The 21,285-nt window shown below is 52.9% G+C and overlaps 1 protein-coding gene across 5 annotated transcripts in view; it reads right to left on the reverse strand.

The window, feature by feature from the left end:
* Positions 1-1,642: 1,642 nt before the first annotated feature.
* The window catches only part of ADCYAP1R1 (ADCYAP receptor type I), a 58,246-nt gene continuing 38,603 nt past the window's right edge, over positions 1,643-21,285 (reverse strand). For 2 of the 5 annotated variants that reach the window (XM_077856312.1, XM_077856313.1), the window contains 5 exons: positions 19,770-19,861; positions 12,508-12,591; positions 9,256-9,385; positions 7,884-7,925; positions 1,643-6,429 (listed from right to left, as the gene is read on the reverse strand). In XM_077856312.1, the coding sequence (XP_077712438.1) occupies positions 6,241-6,429; positions 7,884-7,925; positions 9,256-9,385; positions 12,508-12,591; positions 19,770-19,861 (537 nt within the window). In that variant the 3' untranslated portion in view covers positions 1,643-6,240. Of the gene's footprint in view, positions 6,430-7,883; positions 7,926-9,255; positions 9,386-12,507; positions 12,592-16,823; positions 16,908-19,769; positions 19,862-21,285 lie in introns of all 5 variants that reach the window. The other 3 variants (XM_077856315.1, XM_077856314.1, XM_077856316.1) reach the window with 3 other exon arrangements.

Genomic DNA, 21,285 nt, shown 5'->3' on the forward strand with positions numbered 1-21,285 from the left:
CAGGGTTGAAGGCCTTCTTTTAAAAGGCTTGGGAGAAAAGAGGGCTGGAGTGGTTGACAGATTTGGTGGAATGGATAGGACAGGATTAATGAGCGTTCATAGACTTAGTTTGATGATCTTCACAGTTGCCAAGAAATTCAAGTCTAATACGGAATTCAAGGCTTCAGTTTGCTTTTGGCTCCTTATCTTTGCTTCTTGAATGTGACCTCCTTCTAAGAATGAAACCTATGGAACCTCAATTTATCATGGTCACACCAGTGAGGACACTTTTTCTAGACACTAGTCTTCTGTCCAAGTGATCAGCAGTCAGACATGCAAGATTGATTTTCACCCATTGAGGGTGAGTTCCATTTTGGAAGCAGCTCAAAATATCTGCTAAGTGGGTCATATGACATAGCTGGTACTATCCTTTAGGGTTCGAACAAGAGGTGGACCTGGAGAGGAAAGAACAGGGGCAATCTTAGGAAGAAGAGACATCTGGGGAACAGCCCCACTAGATACCTGGTGCATTTGGCAAGTGGCCTAGCTGGTTGTAGGGCTCACATGTTTCCAGTTGGGATTGATCTTTTCATTGGCTTGACATCCTCATCGTGGCCCACCCGATCACTGGAGGGAGCTGGCTCTGCTTCAGGTGTAGACATCAGGCCTGCTGTAATGGGCATTTGTTATTCTAGGGCTTTTTAATACTATTGTTAAGTTTAGAAAATCTCCAGATTTAGGATCCTGACTTCCCCAAGAATCCAGAAAAGTCAAATTTCTGGCCTCCTTTGCAACCAAAACACAGCCAACCTAATGGACTCATGTGAGGCTTCGATTCAGAAATGAGAGACTTGAGGAAAGAGGCTGCATGTGGACTGATTTCCTGGTGAAGATGGCGGCAAAGCTCTTTGCTCTCAAAACCGGTAACTATGAGGGTGGGTCCTTGGCACAGAAGAGACCTCACTGGGCTGGTGGCAGCAGCAGACAACAGCTTCACCACCGGTACTATAGCATGCTCTGCCTTGAGACATCTTTGCTGGTTTCTGCAGCCTCAAGAGAGTTCTAGGAAATGCCCAACATCTTCCCTCTAAACCCCATTTTGGATTTATCAGCCCAAATTATCTTCTGTTGCTAGCAACTGTAAATTCTGACTGCTTACAAATGGGCACTGGAGGTTATGACAGTCAGTAGAAACTCGAGGAAATGGAAGTTACTTGGAATTGGTGAACTGGTCTGGCATGGGCTAATGGCTCTGAATATCCAGGTTAGGGGGTGGGCTCTGGTAGCCAGTGATGCACCTGTGCTTATTTGGAATTATAGGCAAGCTCTAGGGTATCTGGTAGCCGTGCTCATAAAACAACATAAGGCCACAGGGAATCAAAACCATGGGGTGAGTTACTTTCGTTTCTGGGAACTCAAAACATCTAACAGACCTTGATTCCACTCAATTTGCATGATCCTTTCAGGTCCTTTTGAGGTCATGACTTTACTCTTCCAAGCCGGTTCGTTCTAAGCTCATTCATGCTTGTTCTCACACCTGTCCCTTGGAATCCAAAAGGCCACAGGACTGTGGGGACTGGATTACTATGGGTGGTCAGATTTCCTCCCCTTCCACCTCCTCTCCTCCCTGCCCATCACTTCTGCCAAGTTAACAGCCACCAGGAAAAATGGTAAGACATTTATTGAGTCATCTACAGCAGGTTGACATCCTTAAAATCCCGGACAAGGTTGTGAGCACAGCATTAATGGCGGCAGCGGGAGCAGTGAGGTCTTTGGGGTTTATCTTTATTGTGGGAGACGAAACACAGCGGGGAGCCTGGTTCCACAAGCAAGCCTGAAGCCACGCCTGGGATGCTGGAGACTGCCCCACTTCAGCCCTCACGAGGGCAAACCACAGAACACGAACATAAGACAAGACACAAATGACTAAGCACGAACACATCCCAGGACCTCACATTTAGGGAAAGCAGAAAGGGGCACATAGCCCACTTGAGGAATTTCCCAGATCCTTGAAGGATTCCCATGGAGGTGACATGGAAATCACCACCCACATGAAATCCTCCCCATCCTAACCCCAAGAGCAAAGTGAATCAGTTGACAGACATAAATCTGGAATTCCGTGTCCATCACAGTCCACTGGCCTCCCCCTCACCCCCAGTGCTGGTGGTTTTACAACTGGAGCATAGGTTAACCCAGGATGGCTCAAAGCAGTTGACAAATAGCACAGAGTCCCTTTCAGAGGTCTTCGCCCCAGTAACCAGCCAATAATGTAGTTTCCAAAGCCCTTTTACACACAAGGATGTCTCATTTCAACCTCATCCCTGGCCTATGGGGCAGACTGCAAATCATCTTCTCCCATTTCACAGATTAAGAAACAGAGGCTCCAAGAAGCAGGTGGGAAACCCCAGGCTAGAACACAGTTCGCCCCAAGCCACACTGACTCCATGGCTCTTCCTGTAATTTGGAGTCCTAACAACTTCTGCAGCCAGAGGCCCTTTCTTGTGCAAGAAGACTGTTTCCTGTATGGATGCTTTATTCTGGTTCACGTGCAGGGCTGGGCACATGCTGGCGGGCCGGGCCCACTGCCTCATTCAGGTTTGTAAAGCACATTGGATCCCAGCACAGTACAGGCACCATGCTGAGTAAGCCTGCCGGTAAGTGAATTCTCAGCAGCCCAATGGGGAGGTTTGACCTGTCGACCTCTGTTTTTCTTCCCAGATCTAGTGCTTTGTGAGTCTTCCTCAAGATATATGGGGAAGGGGTCAAGGCCAAACAGCAGGTCCCCCGCAAAGTTGGGAGAAGCCCAGGTTCTTCGCTCTGTGCTCAAAGCTTTTCTGACAGGCTTCCATGGTCACTGGGTTCAAGCAGGAATTTATGATGACAAAGCACTCACTGCTTTCACATTGGTGTGGCCTCAAGGGGGTCGAGGGTACTCACAGGATCACAAAGAAAGCCTCTTCTGGCTTTCCTTCCAGGAAGGGAAAGGGTCAAACGAAGGAGGTGAGTCAGCACACTTGGTGGGTGATGGTGTGTATTCCAAGCCTTGGCCCAGCTCCAGCTCCCTGGCCCTACTCCCCAAAGAAACTGGTTTGGGGGAGGCAGGAGAGTAAGAAAACGAATCACTGCACACCACTGGATGTGTCAAGGAGAGTCACAGAACTACCCACCGAGCTAGACAATGTGGCCTGGCCTTAGGTATAGTAGGGGGTTAAGCAGTCCCCCCCCCCCCCCAGCACTGGGGACCACAAAGAAGCTACAGAACTGCCCGCCCTCCACTCTCCAAATCATACACTCTGTCCTGTCACAGGTTCCCTGACAGCCTCAGCATCCCTGACTTGCAATCCCATTTCCTCCAGGGTTGGAGTTTCTCCCCTAACAGGACCTGTCCCATGATGAGACATTCATAAAAGAGGTTGAAAAATCTCTTCGTTCCAAGAAAAACTCAGCCACTCCAGGTGACTGTTGCCCTTTAGGATTGCATAAAACAATGAAAAAACCCCTTCCTGGTAATGATCCTCTAGAGTCATGGAGTCGGATAACTGCTCCTCTGCAGCCTAACCATTCCCAAAGCCCTCAAACCCCTCCCCGCCCCACACTTCTTATCCTTTCCCAGACAGGCAGATACCACAATCTTTGCCTGGGACCCATGCCCAGTAAGTAGATGGCTGGTGTGTAGACATAGAATTCCAGGGACGCAATGGGCCACACAAATCACCTAGTCTTACTGCCCATTTTACAGATTTGAAAACAAAGACTCAGAGAGGTTGTATCCAGACCTTATGCTATCCCCCTCACTGCCTATGATGCTCAAGGCCAGCTGCCTAACCTTCTGGAACATTCAAAATACATTGGGTACATCTGTTCACAAGACTGGCAATTATTCGTTCAGATAGAAAAACAAACCAACAAACTAACAGGAACCTGGAACCTCTACAAGGATGCAACCCAGGGCTCAGGTGGCAGCACAGCACATGGAAATCAGGGCTGATTATGTTTTTGCTGTTTTGTGATGACATATATATAAAATCAAAGTCTCTTTTTTCCACAGTGAAGCAGATTTGCTGGTGGGGACGGGGACGAAGAAATTAGGTCCACTCGGGGGACTGCTCCTAGGATCTCGGGGTGGCTACTGTCCAAGCAGCCTTGGCACCCTGCCCGGGCTAGGGACACGGCTGGATCTGCACATCACGCCCAAGGCCCCTGTCCAATTGTCCCTGGCGTAATCCCTCCCTCCAGCCCACTAGCTTCCACTGTGGTGTCCCAATGGAAGAGACAAGTGTTTCCTTTCTAAGAAAGGGAAAATAAACAACATTCTCCCCTCTCTCCACATATGTACAAATACATGCACTTCAGAACCTTTTAGGTGACACACATGACAATGACGCATGCCCTTTTATCTGCTTAGTTTTGAACTGGAGAATTATTGATGTACAGAGCTTGGAGAAGCTTTTAGAGGTCACTGCATCTCACAAATGAGAAACCGAGGCCCCAAACAGGGAGCTCTGTGTCCACAGTCTCAGCAGTATGAGCCCAACTGGGGCAGATTCTGGGTTTGCCAAAGACCCAAGGGGTCAACAATGCCTCACTGTCCAACAACACAAGGCTCATCCCTAAACCATGCAACCAAGTCCTTCTCCAGTCATCTTGGGGATCTCTCCAAAAACAGACCCCCCAAACCTCCCAGGCCTCTTCCCCTTTATAAAACCAAGCTAAGCAGCATTCCCTCTCCACCCAAGTTCCCCAAGCATTCCAGAATACGATCACGAAGCAAGTCCACAAACACACTTGGACAAGAACAACACCAAAAGTTGACATGGAATGAAGTGGGCCCCACACACGGGCCATGGCACTCTAGCATTTTGCTCCACCATCCCCCAACCTGGTTCTGCCCCATTTTGAATTCTTAGGCTGTGGCCAAGAACTGCGGCTGGAGAACCACGATGGGAGCTGGAGAGCTGCTGTGCCTTCCATCTGCAGCTTCTTCTAACAGGCCTGGTGGGTGTGGTTCCGTCTCCCAACACCCTAGGACACTCTGGCATCTGTGGTGATTCAATGTCAAGAAAACACAGAGGGAAGTCTTTGCAAAGGTCTCAGAGATATTTCAGTAGCTGAGCCAAAGCCCAAGAAGCTGGTGGCTGGGGCTCATTGTCCATGAGGGTGGGGGAAAGGGGAGTCTCATGCCCTGGACTCGGGCACATGGAGGTAAGGTGCTTTGGGATTTAGTGACATCACAGGAAGGCGGCTGGTTCATCCTAATCATGGCTTTGACTTAAGGAGGAACGAGAAGGAGGAGGGCATAGGGCTCCTTGTAGTAGGTATGGGTGGGGAGCAGTCTCTCTGAGGCATGTGTCTCTCACCTCCTGCAGCTGATGCTCGGGGATGGGACGGGTAGAAGGGAGGCTACCAGGTGAATCCCCACCCCCTTGAGTCCGGAGTGAAACAATGGAGCCAGTGAAGGTCTTCTTCCATGGGCCCCAAAACTCTTTCCATCTCCTTTCCAATCACATCCACATTTCTGGATCTTGGTAATTTTTCTTCCACCAGATGAAGAGCACCAGAACATTCCGGGACCCTCAGCCCCACACCCAAAATGAAGTCTCTGATTGGAAGAGCCCTGGAGCTGTCCACTGTCCTGATACCCAGGAGCGGGACATCTGGACACCAAGATGCTGGGTGAGGAGTACGAAGGAGTCTCAGCTCAAGTCTTGCTTCCACTGAAGGAAGCTCTGGGCACCCACACTGGGCCTCTGGCAGACCTCAGGGACCGGGCCAGGCCTGAGGAGGGCCTCAGGTGGCAAGCAGACTCAAGGAGTCCACACTGAAAGTCAGACACTGTGGGGGCTGTCAGGAAGGCCCCACCCCAAGCCTCTCAAAGCAAGGTCGTCAGCCTTAGCCCACAAGGCCTCATTCAGGGGTCAAGAAGATCACTAAGGCTGGTGGAAACAGGGTAGGGTGAAGCTGGGGACTTGCTTGAGGTGAGCAGGGACAGTGGGTAAAGGGGTAGGGATGAGACAACTTCTCAAAATTTGTGGAGTATTTACATGTCTGGGATCAGGGCCAAGAGGCCCATGGTGGGTGGGGCCAGTGCCAAACGGGTAGGGCCAATACCCATCTGCGCCCGGCATCCTTCTCCCACCTCGGGGAGCCCAGCCTTCAGCCCAGGGCCTGCCCGAAGTGAGAAAAGAAGCACAATGTGCGTGGGCTGGCGCCTGCCCGCAGCCCCAGCCTGTGTACGGAGGAGAGGAGGAAGGGAGGGTGGGCTCAGGTGGCCAGGTTGTCAGCCGGGAGGCCCGACATGCGGATCTGGGAGCTGCTCTTGCTCAGGATGGAGAGCTGGGTGCCCCCGTTCACCCCGCTACTGGCCAGGGATGGGTGTCGGTGCTTGAAGTCCACGGCAAAGTAGCGGTTCACCTTCCAGCTCCTCCACTTACGCTTGATCTCCGCCTGCACCTGCAGGGAGCAACTTAGATGGTCACTTCTAGACAGACATCTTCTGCAACCTCGTCTACCTTGAGGCCCCTCCCAGGCTGGCATCGCCACCTCCTGCACTACTGCCTGACCCAAACGGCAGCTTGGAGCCCTCAGGGCCACCAATGCGAAAGGAACTCCGCTGAGGAGCCGACCATAGTAGTCCTTCGCCCAAGTCACCGTCTGAGCAAGGCCCTCTCATGGCTTCTTGCTCTCTGTGGGCCTCTGGGCCGGGGCCTTGGAGCTCCACAGTCAGGGACTGGCTCTCAGGCTCTTTCAGGGGATCGTACAAAGCAGGCCCTTGGGGCCGACAGGTCAGGGCAAAGAGCCCATTGTCTCAGACCATTAACAGAGGGCTGCACGGCGGAATAACCTGGAGAGCTCGACAAACCCAGATGCCCAGACCATATCGCAGGACAGTTGTATCAGAGTCCCTGGGGTAAGGCATCCGTACGTTGTACTGCTTCCCCGGGGGATTCCAATACGCGCCCAGGGTCAGGGCCCACTGAATAATGTGCTCTCTGGGCGAACACACCCCCATGTTGCTCTTAGCACGGGATGTACGGGGCAGGGCTAGTTTCAGGCTCCAGACACCCCCTCAGGCTGGCATCTCCGTGTGGCGCACCGACTGCACGACCGCGAGTGAGCGGTCCCAGCTTCCAGCCCTCCGGTTCCAGCTCCTGCTTCCCCCGCTCCCCCAGGTCTCTTGGCAAGCTCCACATAACTCCCATTCCCTGCCTCCCCCAGCCACCCCCTGCAGGGCTCTGTTGTTTCTCCTCATCTGACCTTTCTAGAGTTGTCTTGGCGATCTCTAGACCCAGTCTTCTTATTTCTCAGATGCAGAAAGGGAAGGAGTCTGCCAAGGTCATGCAGCTGAGACCCAAGCACGGGTGCGTGATCCCTGCCCACTCTCCATACTGGTCCCACCCAAGGAGCCCCTACCCTGGCCTAGGACCTCTGTTCTGGGCTCTAATCAAGAGCATCACCCTAACACACTGGAGCAGGAGGCCCTAAGACTACAGCTCTGGAAATGGAACACTACGAGAAGGCTCCAGGCCTCTCTGGGAGGGGGCTCTCCAGGTCTACAGGGGATGGGTTTGGGCAGGCCAGCAGGCATGCCGGGAACGGTGCTGACTTTGGGGCAGCTATGTCCCACACTGCAAGCCCTGCCAGGCACAGCTGTGCTCAGCAGGTGATGCCTTTACAGGCACAGTTGATGCCTTGCACAGCAGGCAAAGGGGGACAGATTCTGGCACAGGGTGCAGGCTGCCAGGAGACCCTAGCACCGCTGCCCTCCCCCTCCACTGGGTGCTGGGGGGAGCCTGGCATGGCCCTGGTTCAGAGAATCAGCTCTGGTGGGCAGCAGGCTCCGCCCCTGTCTGCTCCCCAGCAATCCCCACCTCCATTACTAAGAAGCCAGAGGGCCGGAATCTTACCTCCCCATTCAGAAAACAGTAGAGAACAGCCACCACAAAGCCCTGGGGAGAGAGAGCAAAAATAACCTGAGAGTGCTAGCAAGGGACCTTGTGCACAGGGAGCGGAGGAGGCGGCGGAAATGGGGAATGACACCAGGCGGCAGAAAAATACAAAGACCTGGATGGGGGGCCACCTGCCCGTGGAACCTGTGGTTAAGATGGGAGAAGTTCTGCTGCACCAAGACGGCCACACCCATGAGGCCAAGTGACTGCCCCCGGCTTTGGATCTCACAGTCCCTAGGTCAAATCCTTCCCATTGCCGAAGGCCAGCTCTACCCACCTGCTGCAAGAAGCCTTTCCTGGATGTTCCCAGGGATGTTCTCTGGGCTCCCTAACCAGCTTGCAGGGCCCTGAGGGTGGCACCATTCCAGGACAGAACAGACGTGTGTCTATCCCCACTACCTCCCCCATTGCAGCCTTCCTTGGCCAGATACCCATATAAACAGCACGCAAAACACCACATGAGTAATTGCTCGACACAAAGTAGGCAGCTAGCTACTCTACGTGGAGTCTTCACGTGTACTCCTGGCACTTAGAGTTCCTGTGCCGAGACGGGAACGCTGGGCTCTGCCTCCGGGCTGGGGCTGCAGCCACACAACTCCCGGCCACGCCAGGCTAAGAACCCTAACCGGTAAAATGGCCTTGAGTTAGAATGGGGTGGGGAGAGGTTAAGTCAGATACACAGAGTCACCTTCTGACCATCAAGACGCTGGGTCCGACAGCTGGGTTAGAGAGAGGTGCTCTATCAGGGGGACACTCAAGGTTGTCACTGCTACCTTCACGGATCCACTTGTGCAGCCTTCTATTAATTTACTCCAAATCCTTAAAGCAACTCACTCACATCCACTTACGCCTTCAGGCATGGGTGCATGGTCCCCCCTACTTGCTATTTCCTGGATCGTTTACATCTCTGCTCATCCACCTGTTCGGCTCTCTGTGGCCAGGTCCGGTGCTGGGGACCCCAATTTGGGTAACACAGAGCTCCAGCGCCCCTAAGAGGCATGGTTCGGCAGGCTGGAGTCGGGATGTGGACACACAGGTCCCTGGAGAGCATCCTGCTCACACCCCAGGCTGAAGGTGAGAGATGGGGAGCCCAGGGGAGGCCTTGCTGAGAACACCCAGGTGCAGCAACAGGCAGATAGCAGTGTGTGTTCTCATAGGAGCCCACAGGGTAGACAGAAGGATCTCTCCCGGCTCCCTTTTCTCCTAGTGCTATTTCAGAGATGGAAACACAAGGCTGGATCTAGGTTAAAGAAGTCAGAACCACCAGCAGGTTAGGGGCCGGGCCCTGGCTCCCCCTGAGTCCCCCACCTGCCATCCCCACCACACGTACCTGGAAGGAGCCCAGCCCCAGCTCAAACACAAGTCTCTCCCTCTTGCTGACATTCTCCGGGGAGAAGGCGAATACCGTGTAGTGGATTCCAAATAGCGGGATGAGCAGCAGAGTAGACCGGGCTAGCCGTCTGTCAGGAGAGAGCAAGATATTGCTCTTGGGGCCACCAGGTCTTGATGCCGGAGCCTTGGAAGGCAGAGACCCTAGTCCCAGCTCCCCGTTCTCCCCCAGAGCTGGAGCTCCTGTCCACAGACCCTCTCAGGATCCTCTCCCAGTGCGTGCGGCCCGGAAGAGATGGTGGCAACACAGCAGGGCTTCCAGAACTCCCTGGGAAGTTCTGGGGGGAGAGGGGGACACAGCATCCCTCTAGGCCCTATCCGTATCCTGCACAACCACTAAATATGCACGTGTGAGTGTGTGGTTTACAGACACCCCTCGTGGGTGGGAGGTACAAAACCCTTGGGAAAAGTGAAATCAGGACAAATAGAGGGATGGGATCCGGAAGGTTTGAGTGACATGCTGGGCCCTCAAGCAAAGCAAACCCTCTCCTGCTCTGGATGGAAGTTCCATGTCCCTGTCTCAGGGACACGGAGGCAGTGGGCTTTTCTGAGTCTGGGGTTGCCAGGGACGCTCATGGAGAGTGATGGGGAAGTGCGGGTGAGGGAGAGGTGGGGGGCACAGTGGGTGGACCACAGAAGGAGAGACTCGGGAGGGATCCGGGGAAGGGTTTTCTGACTCTGGGAATCAACAAACACCAGCTAAGCCAGAGGAACCTACTACCTGGGAAAGTCAAGAGAGAGGCGGCAATCTGCTTGGAGCTTGCAGGCTACGGAGAGACAGGGCCAAAGGGACCTCCATGCCTCCTGAGGCTCCTCTTCTGGGATTCCTCTGCTTGCCCCTGGCTACTAAGCCCAGTGAGGTGGGGCTCTGCTCTGAGGGACCAGGGCACAGAAGCCATGATATGACATCCCAAGGATCCACATGGCATGTACTCATGGGTCCTACTCTATCAGAAGGGGTGTTCCCAGAGGGTCTCCAAGACTGGGACCCCATCTTTGCCCACCCAGCAGACTGGCTCCCTCTGGAGTTCTTGGAAGAGCCAGCCCTGCCCTTGAAGGTATGGTCTGCCCCCTGGGCAATCAGAGTGGGGGTGTGAAGTGGGTTCCCGACTCTCTCAGTTCCTGTCCATGGGGGTGTGGGATGGCTCTGTGATTTAGGACCTTTACACATGTGCCCTGCCCTCTTCTCCACTCCAGCCTTTCGGGGAGACAACATTCTGTTGAATGTAGGGGCCCTGGATTTCAGGAGAAGGTGAATCCATAGAGTCTGAGGGAGGCCCTTGGCATCTCAGCTTCGACAAAGAGAAAAGGAAAGTGAGAGGGGGGAAGGAAGAAAAGCAGAGGAGGAGACACAGAGGAAGGGGGAGGAGTAGCCTGAGAAAACCTTCAGGTGGACCAAGGCTCAGCCCTGGAAGCAAGAAGCTCCACGAGTGCCAGTGCCCGCCCCCTCTGCCCCTGCTCGCAGGCAGCCAGCTGTGCAGGACCCGGGTGCCCTGGACCAGAACTGGCACCAACAGGATGTGAGTTGGTCCCACTCTGCACCCAGGTGTGGTCCTTGAGTGGTCTGTGCCCTGCCAGTCTCTGGCTCTTTGAAGGTGGGCCTGGACTGCCCTTACCAGTTGCCCTCCCTGGCCAGCACACGCCAGGCTGGGAGCTCACACGCAGAAGGTGCCTGCCTGGGAAGGGATAAATGGACACGCGGGCCTGAACGTGCCCCAGGGCCCAGGCCCTGCTCATCTGTGTCCCCCGTGGCCAGCACCAGAGGCAGCAGGGAGTGACAGCTGAAGAACGAAAGTTCAAAAGGCAGCAGAAGCGGCAACTGGCCTAGAAATGCAGGCACGTGGGCACCTGGAGGCCCCTGTAGACCCTGCCCAGAGGGGGTTACCTTACAAGGGTAAGTGAAGGGGATCAGGAGGAAAGGCAGCCCTGGGATGCACCTGTGGCCCCTGCCCTCCTCCCCCCTCCCTTCCTCCATGGGCCTGTTTGCAGGACTCATCCCTGCAGTTTGAAAGTTCTCAGAAACCAAAAGGCCAAACCTCTCCAGCTTTCATGGGGCAGTGGATGGATGCGTTCAGTGTGTGAGAAGCAGGGTCCTTCTAGACATGAGCTCAGGCCTTCCCTGTCCCTGGCCAGGTGGCAAATGGCAGCAAGGGCAACACTTTTCACTCATGGATGGCCTTACTGGAGCCCTGGAATGGCTGGGGACTTCGGCCAGGGACCCAGGGCATCCCAGTGACCCCTTTGGTAGATGGGGGTGGGGGGGGACCAGATGAGGAGGCCGTGAGGACCCAAAGTTCTGGAACCTCTGTACTTCAGAGCTGACCAGAGGCCATGAAATGGGGACACATGGTGTGTCTTGGAAACCCTTTGAGGACAAAGAATCACCCTATGATCTGATTAGGCCACAGAGACAGCAACACCGGCCTCAGCCTCTGTCCTCTTGCCCCAAGGAGGCATCAATGGGCAGAAGAGTCCTAAAACACCCAAGGGAGAGCTTCCAACAGTCAGTCACCCAAATTATGTTGGGCTCCCCCCTTCAAAGGATTTCCAAATGAAATGAAGACCGATCTTCAGTTAGAGATGCCTTGGGGCCTTAATGCTTAGGTCTCCCTGGGTTCAGTTATGGGACCTTGAGGGAGTACTTCACCTCTCTGTGTTCAGTCTTCTCGTCTGTAAAATGAGGTTATTACAAGGATCCCCCTCACAGGGTCATTGAGGGGATGAAGCCACTTGGCACATGAAGTGTGAGTGAGGTTCCTTGGAGTAAGGGTCCTGTCCCGCGCAGGGGGACAATCTATAGGAACTCAAGTTCTAGGGCCCTTAGAAACAATTGGATAGTTGCAAAGCCTGAAGCCCAGAGAAGTGAGGGATTCAGGGCAAACCACACATCATGGCAGCAGCAAGGATGCTTCCGAGGCTTCCAAGCCTCAGTGCCGGGCAAGCCCTGCTGCTCCCGCCTGGGCCCACAGATCCACCCCATGACCACCCAACACCCCCCCGATGGCTTCAGGTTGCAGAGAACTCACAAGACACACAGACGTCAACATGCAACAGCACAGAAGGGCTGGGCAGGAGGCACAGGCTTGCTCTCCGCCCTCGTCCAGCCGGGCCAGGGTACGAGCTCCGGGCAGCAGCAGCATGCGGCCCCCTCCCCTCCAGGATTCCCGGCCACAGCCACGCCACGCACACTTACAGAGTTATGGTGGACAGTTCTGACATCTTGCAGGAGTGCTGCTGAGCCCGCTGTGGCTTGCAGTAGCATTTCTGCACGCAGCTGCTGGGTGTGACAAGATCAGCACTTCTGTCAGCTGGGGGCATCGGGCAATGGAGAAACTGAGGTGGACCTAGAGCAACACGGCTCAGGGGAGGAGAGGGGAGCCCCCAGTGTGGAGACAGGGTTGGGGCGGTGACGTGGAAGAGAATGAGGAAGCCAGGGGCCAAGACACGGTCAGCTCTGGACACAGAAACGCATGCCCATACGTGTACAGGTGTGTGCATGGACACACACGCACACAACAAGCACCACACTGGGTCCATAGCAGGTAAGGGGAGATGGAGAGCACATGTGTTCTGAAGGTGGGGGCAGGCCTGGGTCTCAAGCAGGGGCCCGGATGCTGTCTGCTGAGTCAGCTCCAGGCTCAGAGCGTGGGCCTGCCGGAGGTCACTCAGCAAGACGGGCAGCTGGAAACGCATGCCGTGGGCCTCACGCTGCCTACGCCGGGCCGACCCAGCCTGAATCAGGCCAGTTCTGGGCTTGGGCGTCCACCAGCCTTTGTCCTCTATACCTCTCACTCTTCCTGCCTGGACCTCCTCCTCTCTGTGTTCCCAGGCAGCTCCCAGTGGGCACAAAGGGGCGACAGAGGTGGGATGGATGGAACAGAGTGTTACTTAATCTACATCCGCATCACCCCATACGACAGCCACTCCGCATTGGCAGCTGAGTTAAAATGAAATCAAATCAGAAATCCCCTTTCCTCGGTTACCCTAGCCACACTGCAATGGCTCAAGAGCCACATGGAGCCAGTGGTTCCCATACCGGGTGGCACAGCCTCGGGCATGTCCGTCCCTGCTGAGAGTCCTACGGCACAGCGCTGGGCTGGACTTCCTGATAAAGTTCAACAGGCAGGGGCTGCAGGCTGGGAGGGTGCCTTTTGGGCACTGCCCTCGTGCCTGCAGTAACAGGTCATCTTAAAGGAGGCATCCGCAGGTGGGCCCTGGGTGCCAGGCTCCCTCTACATCCCGCTGGGCGAGGAGGCACAGAGCTTCCACCTCGGAGATGTCAGACTAAACGTCCATCTGTTCTAGCTTCTCATGGTCCTGCTTACGCTTGGGTGGGGACAAGCCCACATGTAGGCTTTTCCTTCTCCGATACACATATAGGACCCGGATCAAGAGCCATGTCAGCTTGTCAGACTGCAAAAGAGTGGCCTCCTGCAAACCCTCCTCGGGCACCACGTGGCACCGAGCCCCTAGGACCCGCCGATGATCTCTGAGGGGATCCAATGCACATGAGAACAGACACACACGAAAACACCAGACCTTGGGCATTCACTGATTCGTAATTTGTGATTCCACCTCTTTGAAGGTCAGTCTGAAGGTCCTTGACATGTGGAGACAGGTCATTTTGCTGAGGCAAGAATATGAATGACACACTTAAAAAGATGAAGCAAGCTGAGGTCCACCCAGGACCCTTGCCTCTGTCAGGTGCGTGGTTCTCATTTAATAAACCGCACCTCTCGGGACGCCTGGGTGGCTCAGCGGTTGAGCGGCTGCCTTTGGCTCAGGTCGTGATCCTGGGGTCCTGGGATCGGGTCCCGCATCGGGCTCCTCGCAGGGAGCTTGCTTCTCCCTCTGCCTGTGTCCCTGCCTCTCTCTGTGTGTCTCTCATGAATAAATAAATAGAATCTTTTAAGTAAATACATTAATTGATTACAAAACAAAAGGCACCTCTCAGTTCATACCACATGGTGGGGTGGGCGCTACTGGCCCACTTTGCAGATGAGAGGTGTGAGGGGAGAGGTGTGAGGGACGGCGTGACGCTCTGCTGCCCAGACCAGCAGCATCAGCACCACCGTGAGCTTCTTAGAGATGCAGAATCGTAGGCATCACCCCAGCCCTGCTGGCTCACAATCTGCATTTTTACAAGATTCCTACATGATCCACAGACAACTCAGAGCTTGAGAAGCACTGTCGCGAGGAAGTCACATATTTGAGAAGTTTCTTCATGTGTGCTCAGGGAATGTCAAAGGTCGGTTTCTCATATATATATATGATATATATATATATCTATGATATGATATGATATATATATATATATGAAGAGACAGATGGACACACATAAGTAGGTTTTTCTCACAACTTAAAAGAGCTTAATTGGGTATACAGGAAAGGGAGCCATTCTAGTCTCCAAATTTATCTCTACCTGGCCCAGACTGAAAGGTTGGCTACTTTCTCCTGCAGTCAGGGGCCTGATCCCTCAACTGTGGTGCCCAGGAGCCCGAGAGCCCAAACCTCAGATGCCACCCCCTATGTGCCAGGCTTAAGCCCTCACCCTGAATTCTAAATCCTCAGCTGCTGTCCTCGGAGACCACTCTTCCTTGCGCTTCCAAGTTGTTGTCCCTGCCCTTCCTGGGCCCTGGCCACAGTAAATACTGACTCCTATGATTTCTTCACAGTATGCTAAAGGCCACTTAGTGGCAGGGGAGCTGGGAGGTCAGACCCCTGGGTACAGATGGGGGCAGAACAAAGGGGGGAGGGGGGCTGATGCTGGGGAGGGCTCTCGGGAGAAGGCTCTAGGGACAAAGGTAAGTGCCCTCCTTTCCAGACACTCCACTTTTCCCAATACATCAATGACTCTATGCAAAAGGACCCACTGAAAAGAATACAAGAGGGTAGCAGAAAAGCCAGAGACAGGCGTGAGAAAGAAGAGATGCCATAACCTCAAAAAAGACACTACAATTAGTTAAATTTTTAAAAGGGTGGGGGTGGGGGGAATTGAACCAAGAGAAAGACATAACGCCAGACTGGCTGGGGAGCTCAGCTCTGATTTGGATTTAAGGGAAGATAAGAAACTAAGGCAAGGCTGCTGGGTGGGAATGGTTCGGAAGGCTGGAGGTCCCCACAGCAGGTACACGGCCCACACCACCATCTGGACACCGGGGGAGCCCCGGCCCGCAGGCCTGGTTCCGCCAAGGCTTTGCTGGGTATCTGCAGGAAGGTCAAAGCCACGTCCAGGTCTCAGGGCTCTTGTATAACCCAGGGAGGCAGGACATGGTTTCTTCGGCCCTGCTTTGGCCACAGGCTAAATTCCGTGGATGCTTTGGCGCCTTTGGTGTGCAGAGCTGCCTTTGGGCATGTAGAGCCCCAGGGAACATCCAACCCAATGCTAGACAGAGACCCCTGCGGGGGAGCCCTAGGAGGGCAGCACCCATCTATTCCACCCTGCTCCTAGTGACTTGGTGGCACTGGGTCACTCGGCAGGCCCACAGAAGGTCTCAGCCTGAACTGAACATTCTCCATCCGATCCCTTGTGAAGCTAAGATGCTGTATACCCCCCAGAACCCTGGCCCAGCGCCCAGGGAAGCACTGCACAGCGCACGGCTACTCCAGCCAGAAGCTCAGCTCAGCAGATCTCGGAGCTTCCCTGCCCACTCCTCACCACTGAGGACAAGCTCACCCTCTGTGCCCCGTCCCCAGCCTCTGGGGGTCAGGGCTCGTGAGCTCGAGGCTTTGTCTACACACTGACTTGCTGGCTGGTCTCAGGTGGTACCACTTTCCTTCTCTGAGCCTCAGTTTCACCATCTGCAAAATGGGAGTAACCGTTCCCTGCTGCTGATCCCTAAGAGAAATTGTGAGGACACGGGTGCTGCCAGACAGGGGAAGGGTGCTCTGGAAGTGGAAGATGGAGCCCCGTGGGAGTTGGAAGCTTCCTGACTGCACTTTTGCCACGAAGGAGTCCGTCTTTGGAGGTGGTGCGGTCGCTCAGACACTGGGTGTCACAGCCCTGCCAACATCACAATGTCTGTTCTCTTCTCCCTCTTTTACCCCAAGGGGCCATGCAGATCTGCTCTGCAAGGTCCCTAAGGGCTTCCCTCCCTCACCCCAGACCCAAGAGGCAGCTTCCAAAGCCCATCCTGCAATGCGGAGGCCGCCAGGAGGAAAGCCAGCAACTGAAGGTGGTCTCAGCACAACTGGTGCCCTCGCGGAAACTCACCCTCCCCTTTCTGAGCCAGCTGGCTTGTCACAGAGCTAAGGGCAGGGAAAGGCAGACTAACCCTGGCCCCCGCCTCAGGCTGAGCCCTAACCCCCACCCCAGACCAAATGGAGCCAGAGCACATGCTAAGCCCCGACCCAGGCCCACACTCCACGCCTGGCCATTGCCCAAGTCCTGATGCCAGCTCCTCAGAGTGAGTGTGGGTGGCTCAGGGCCACTGCCCCCTGCAGGGGTCCAAGCCCCAATAGAAGCGATGTCTCAAACCCTTATCATCTGAGCAGCTGGAACCAACCTACAGGAAAGGGAGTGAATGCTGGTCTGAGGGCACAGGCAGGGGGTCCTCTCGGGCTTTCTTGGGGACTCCCAGGCTTAAATTTGTTCTGGAAACAGAGGAAAAAACCAGAAAGCTGTTGTGGGCAGATCAGAAGGGGCTTCTCAGCCCCACATATAACTCTGGTGGCCCAAGGGGACTTGGGCACAGTCCTGAAATCTCTTCTCCCACCAGGTCCTGCCCCTTCCCATCCCCCCCATAATCTCCCCTCCTACAGCAGACACCTCCCTCCCAACCCAAAGCACTCGACAGGGCTGGATCCTATGGGGCCTCTTCTTCCAGGAAGCTTTGTTTATATGCTTATTTAACACCATCTTTCATCTGTAACTTCCTTGGCGACAGGAAAGACGGTGCAGTCAAGCTCAGAGCCAAGGGCCTGCTGTACCGAAGCTATGGCTTCACTAATTCCTCCTGGATTCATTTCACTTCACTGACAACTAGTTCCCTCAGTTGCAAAATGAGGATTATACTGAACAGTTGGTTACTCAGCCCACCAGATTCACTGGATGTTTACGAGCACGAAATGTCTGTGGACTGGGTGACAAGTGTTGCTAGAAGCTCTGCAGTCCCCAGCAGCACGGTCACTTTGATTATCCCTCACTTCCCACCAACAGGTCACCCTGACCCTGCAAACGCTCAAATATGTTGCTATGTTTACTGGAATCGAAATGGTCCCGTATCCCGCATCAGCGCTCCCCCTGGCTTACAGACCACATCTGACTTTTTCATCTCTGGGGCTTGAGACTAGCACAGGTTTTCTCTAAGAAGAGGATGTACAGAGGTAGCAAGGGGATTTTTTTTTATATGACAGAAGCAAACCAACTAGCTGGTTCTTTAAATACTTGTACTTAAATGTATAAAGCACCTTGACAAATAGTCGTCTATGCCTTAGGAAGGCCGGACAGGACTCCAGTCTGTGGTAACTTGAAAGCCCCACCACCTGCTTCCCTCCCGCCAGACCCCAGGGCTTCTTGCTGCCTGGGACAAGATGTCTGAGCTGAAGTGTGTGTCGGGGTCACTGAAGGGGTGGCATCGGGGCCTTTTTTAGGCTGCAGCTGGGTCCCTGTATACATCCCTGCACAGGCCAGGTGAGGGGAAGCAGGGAGAGCCTCCCAGAGAAGAGATCCCAGGAACCACAAAGAAAGAAACACTTCCTACCAGGAAGCAGAGAGAGGGGGTGGGGGGATCCAAGGCATGAGCTTAAAGGAGAGAAGAGGCCACCTTCACTACGGCTAGCTTCAGATCTCTGAAACAACTGTGTGGGAGCCAAAAGGCCTCTGAGCAGTCCACCCTGGGCCAGACACAAGGGCAGGAGTGCTGACGTCAGACGGGGAGGTGAAGGGAGCAGGAAGGCCCTGTTTTGTGGGTCCTGGAGACTAAGGCAGGGATGATCCCTTGAGGGCAGTTAGTTGCAGGGAGCCAACCCCACTGGCCCCCCAGTGCAAGGCCTCAGAGACTTTATGACTTACATGTATGAACAATTTTTGACGACAAAACACATACATACAAACACGGGTTGGTAAAAAACTTGCAAAAACATGGGGGAAAAAAGACAGTAAATGGATAGCAAAAAAATAGGTGGGGGGTCCCTTCCAATGTAATGTAATCCTCTTAAATTCAGGGAAAACAAGGCTGACCATCTCAGGCCCTGTGCAGATCCTCTGCTCCCACAGGAAGGACTTCCACAAGGGGAGGTGCCCAAGTTAACATACAGATCAAGGGCAAACTCCGCCTCCCTGAGGAAGCCCCAAGGAGCAGAAGAATCTCAACTGTCCTGCCTCTCTTTCCACCCAGCACAATGGTCAGGTGGGGAGAACCCTCTGCTGCAGTCTCTCTGCTGTTCCACTTGTCCACTGGCAGCCATCAAGGTTCTGAGCCCTGGGCTGGGTTCTCTGATGAAGGCAGGACCTATCCCCCACTGATGCCATGAGAAGACCTTGGCTCCTTCTAACCTGCCCTCTTCTTAAAAAACTGAGGAGGCAACACATATGGATTCTACTGCCCATGGATAGACCCCAGGGACTGCTCTCCAAAGTCCTATGCCTCTCTAGCCCTTCCAGCCAACCACAGGGGACTCGACCTTCCTCCCCATCATCAGAACACACACCCAGCTGGCCATTCTCCTGATTATGAAGCAAGAGGAGTGAAACAGGAAGTTCTTAGTCTGATTCAGAACAGGTGGAGGACTGGAGGAGGGGTGACAGAGCAAGTGGGACAAGCTGTTAGGGACATGACTGCAAAAACACTTGTAGGAAACAAGCCAAATGGCCATGAAAGTGGAGAAAACCCTATGCTCAATGGTGTAAAGGTTGCCTGCAAATCCCCTCAATCTCAAACATATCACCTGTCCCTCTGCTCAGGGAGAAGGGAATTGCAGGAGGAAGACCAGACCTAGAGATAGAGTGGCCCTGAAAGAAGGTGGAGAAGAGAAATGATTCCCCCCTTCCAATATCCAGACCAGCAAGAATGTCCACCTGGCTCGCTAGTAGGGGCTGAGCAACTTGTACATGCTTGGCTGGTGGTGGGACATCAGGCAACAGTGCATCCAGTGGCATTCACAAACTTCCCACAGAAGCAAGATCCCCCAAGGAAATCCAACTGCTAAACAACTAAGACCCTAATTACTCTAAGGAATCAAGTGTTTCCCATCTTGATTTTCCTAAAGTGACAGAAGATCTGACCATCTCATCTTCTCGCTCTCTTCCCTGACATGTAATCATGCAGATCAGCAACTGGGTTGACTGGAGGATGGGCAGACAACTACATTTTAAAGGCACTTTAATCAGAAAGAAATCTTGCAAATGCCCCTGCTAGTTTACCCTGTCAGCAAAACCTAGGCCCTCTCCTATGACCTGAGTGCAGGGCCCACACAACTGCTGGAAGTGACTATGGCATTCACAATGGTACTTACAAGTAGATGCTGGACTCATTGCCTCCCATGTCCGGAGACTGAAGTTTCTGCACAAGGATGACAATGATGCCAATGAAGAGCACGAAGTTAACCTGAAGAGCAAAGAAAAAGTAGATAGAAATGATTCTGGGCAAGGACTTTCCATACCCCTGCCTCGGCATAGACTGTTCTTGCCCCAACAGGACCCTCCCCAATCCAGTCCAAATCCCAATAATCCAAGATGGCGGCATCAGAACACTCATTTGCCTCCCCACTTACTATTGCTAGAATGACAGGAAAGATAGAAGAAAAAGAATGTCATAGGGGTACTGAGGAACAGGAAAAATTATCATGAGTGAGCTGGAAAAGTAGGCAATTTCTGTAAGAGCAAATAGGATCAGGGTGTTGGAAAACAATGCCAAACAGATAGAGAAGAGGCTCCTGCAGAGGTGAGAACTGTCCTCTGGAAAAACTCCAAGTTCAGAGTAATGGAACACGGGGAACCAGAATGGACAACCAAAAGCATTATTAATTAAAGGACTGTCTGGGAATGGCAATAACAGCATTTACCTTCAGAGAAAGATCAGGGAACAAAATCTCTCTAAACAGTGAGAAAAGGGGAGGATGGGGAACAAATAAATAGAAACAAGGTGCAAAGAGAAAACCACAGGGCAATACCCTCTGAGTGTAGCCAAAGCAGCGCCTGGAGAAAAAAAAAATGTAGAGCTTGACACTAACATGTGAAAAAAATACTAAATACTGAAGATAAAATAATTAAGCATTCAAATCAAAAGCTAGGGGGAGAGTACCACAAATTTAACTTACACAAGAAGGAAATTAATAAAGATAAAAATTCATTATAAAGAAATAGAAAAAGTAGACTTGATCAATTAAAAACTTTATTTTGGGGGTCTGGTTTTGTTTGTTTGTTTCCACATGTTCTACAAAGGCAGAGTTATCTCAGTCTTCTTCTCCAATACAAGCCCAGTGCCTGAACACCACCAGAAATTCTGCACAGTACATACTGCTCACTGTGTAGGTTGGTCGATTCAAAAGGAGAAAATAAAATTACACATATTTAGGGATAAGAAGGAGGACAAGACAACAGATGTACAGGATATTTTAAAACATAAGAGAAAAATCAAACAAAATTGGAAAACAGAAATAAACAAAATCAAATCAAGAAGCCGTAGAAAATCTGAGTAGAGCAACGACCTCAGAAGAAAGTTAAAGAGTTATCAAAGATGTATGCATTAAAAGGCATCAGGCCCAGACAACTTTACAGGCCAGTTTCATAACACCTTTAGGGAAGATGTCATTTATAGCCTACTTCATTATTTAAGAGCACGTAAAAAGAAGACCCCACAAATTACTTATTAGGCTAACAAAACTCTGCTACAAATCCCAGACAATAAAAGAAGTATACAAATAGATACACACACACCCAAAAACAGAGAACTTACACAGAACAATGCAAAAACTATAAACAAAATATTAACAAATAGAATTTTTTTTTAACAAATAGAATTTAGTAGTA

This window comes from Canis aureus, chromosome 18 (assembly GCF_053574225.1).
Source record: "Canis aureus isolate CA01 chromosome 18, VMU_Caureus_v.1.0, whole genome shotgun sequence".
Lineage (NCBI taxonomy): Eukaryota > Metazoa > Chordata > Mammalia > Carnivora > Canidae > Canis > Canis aureus.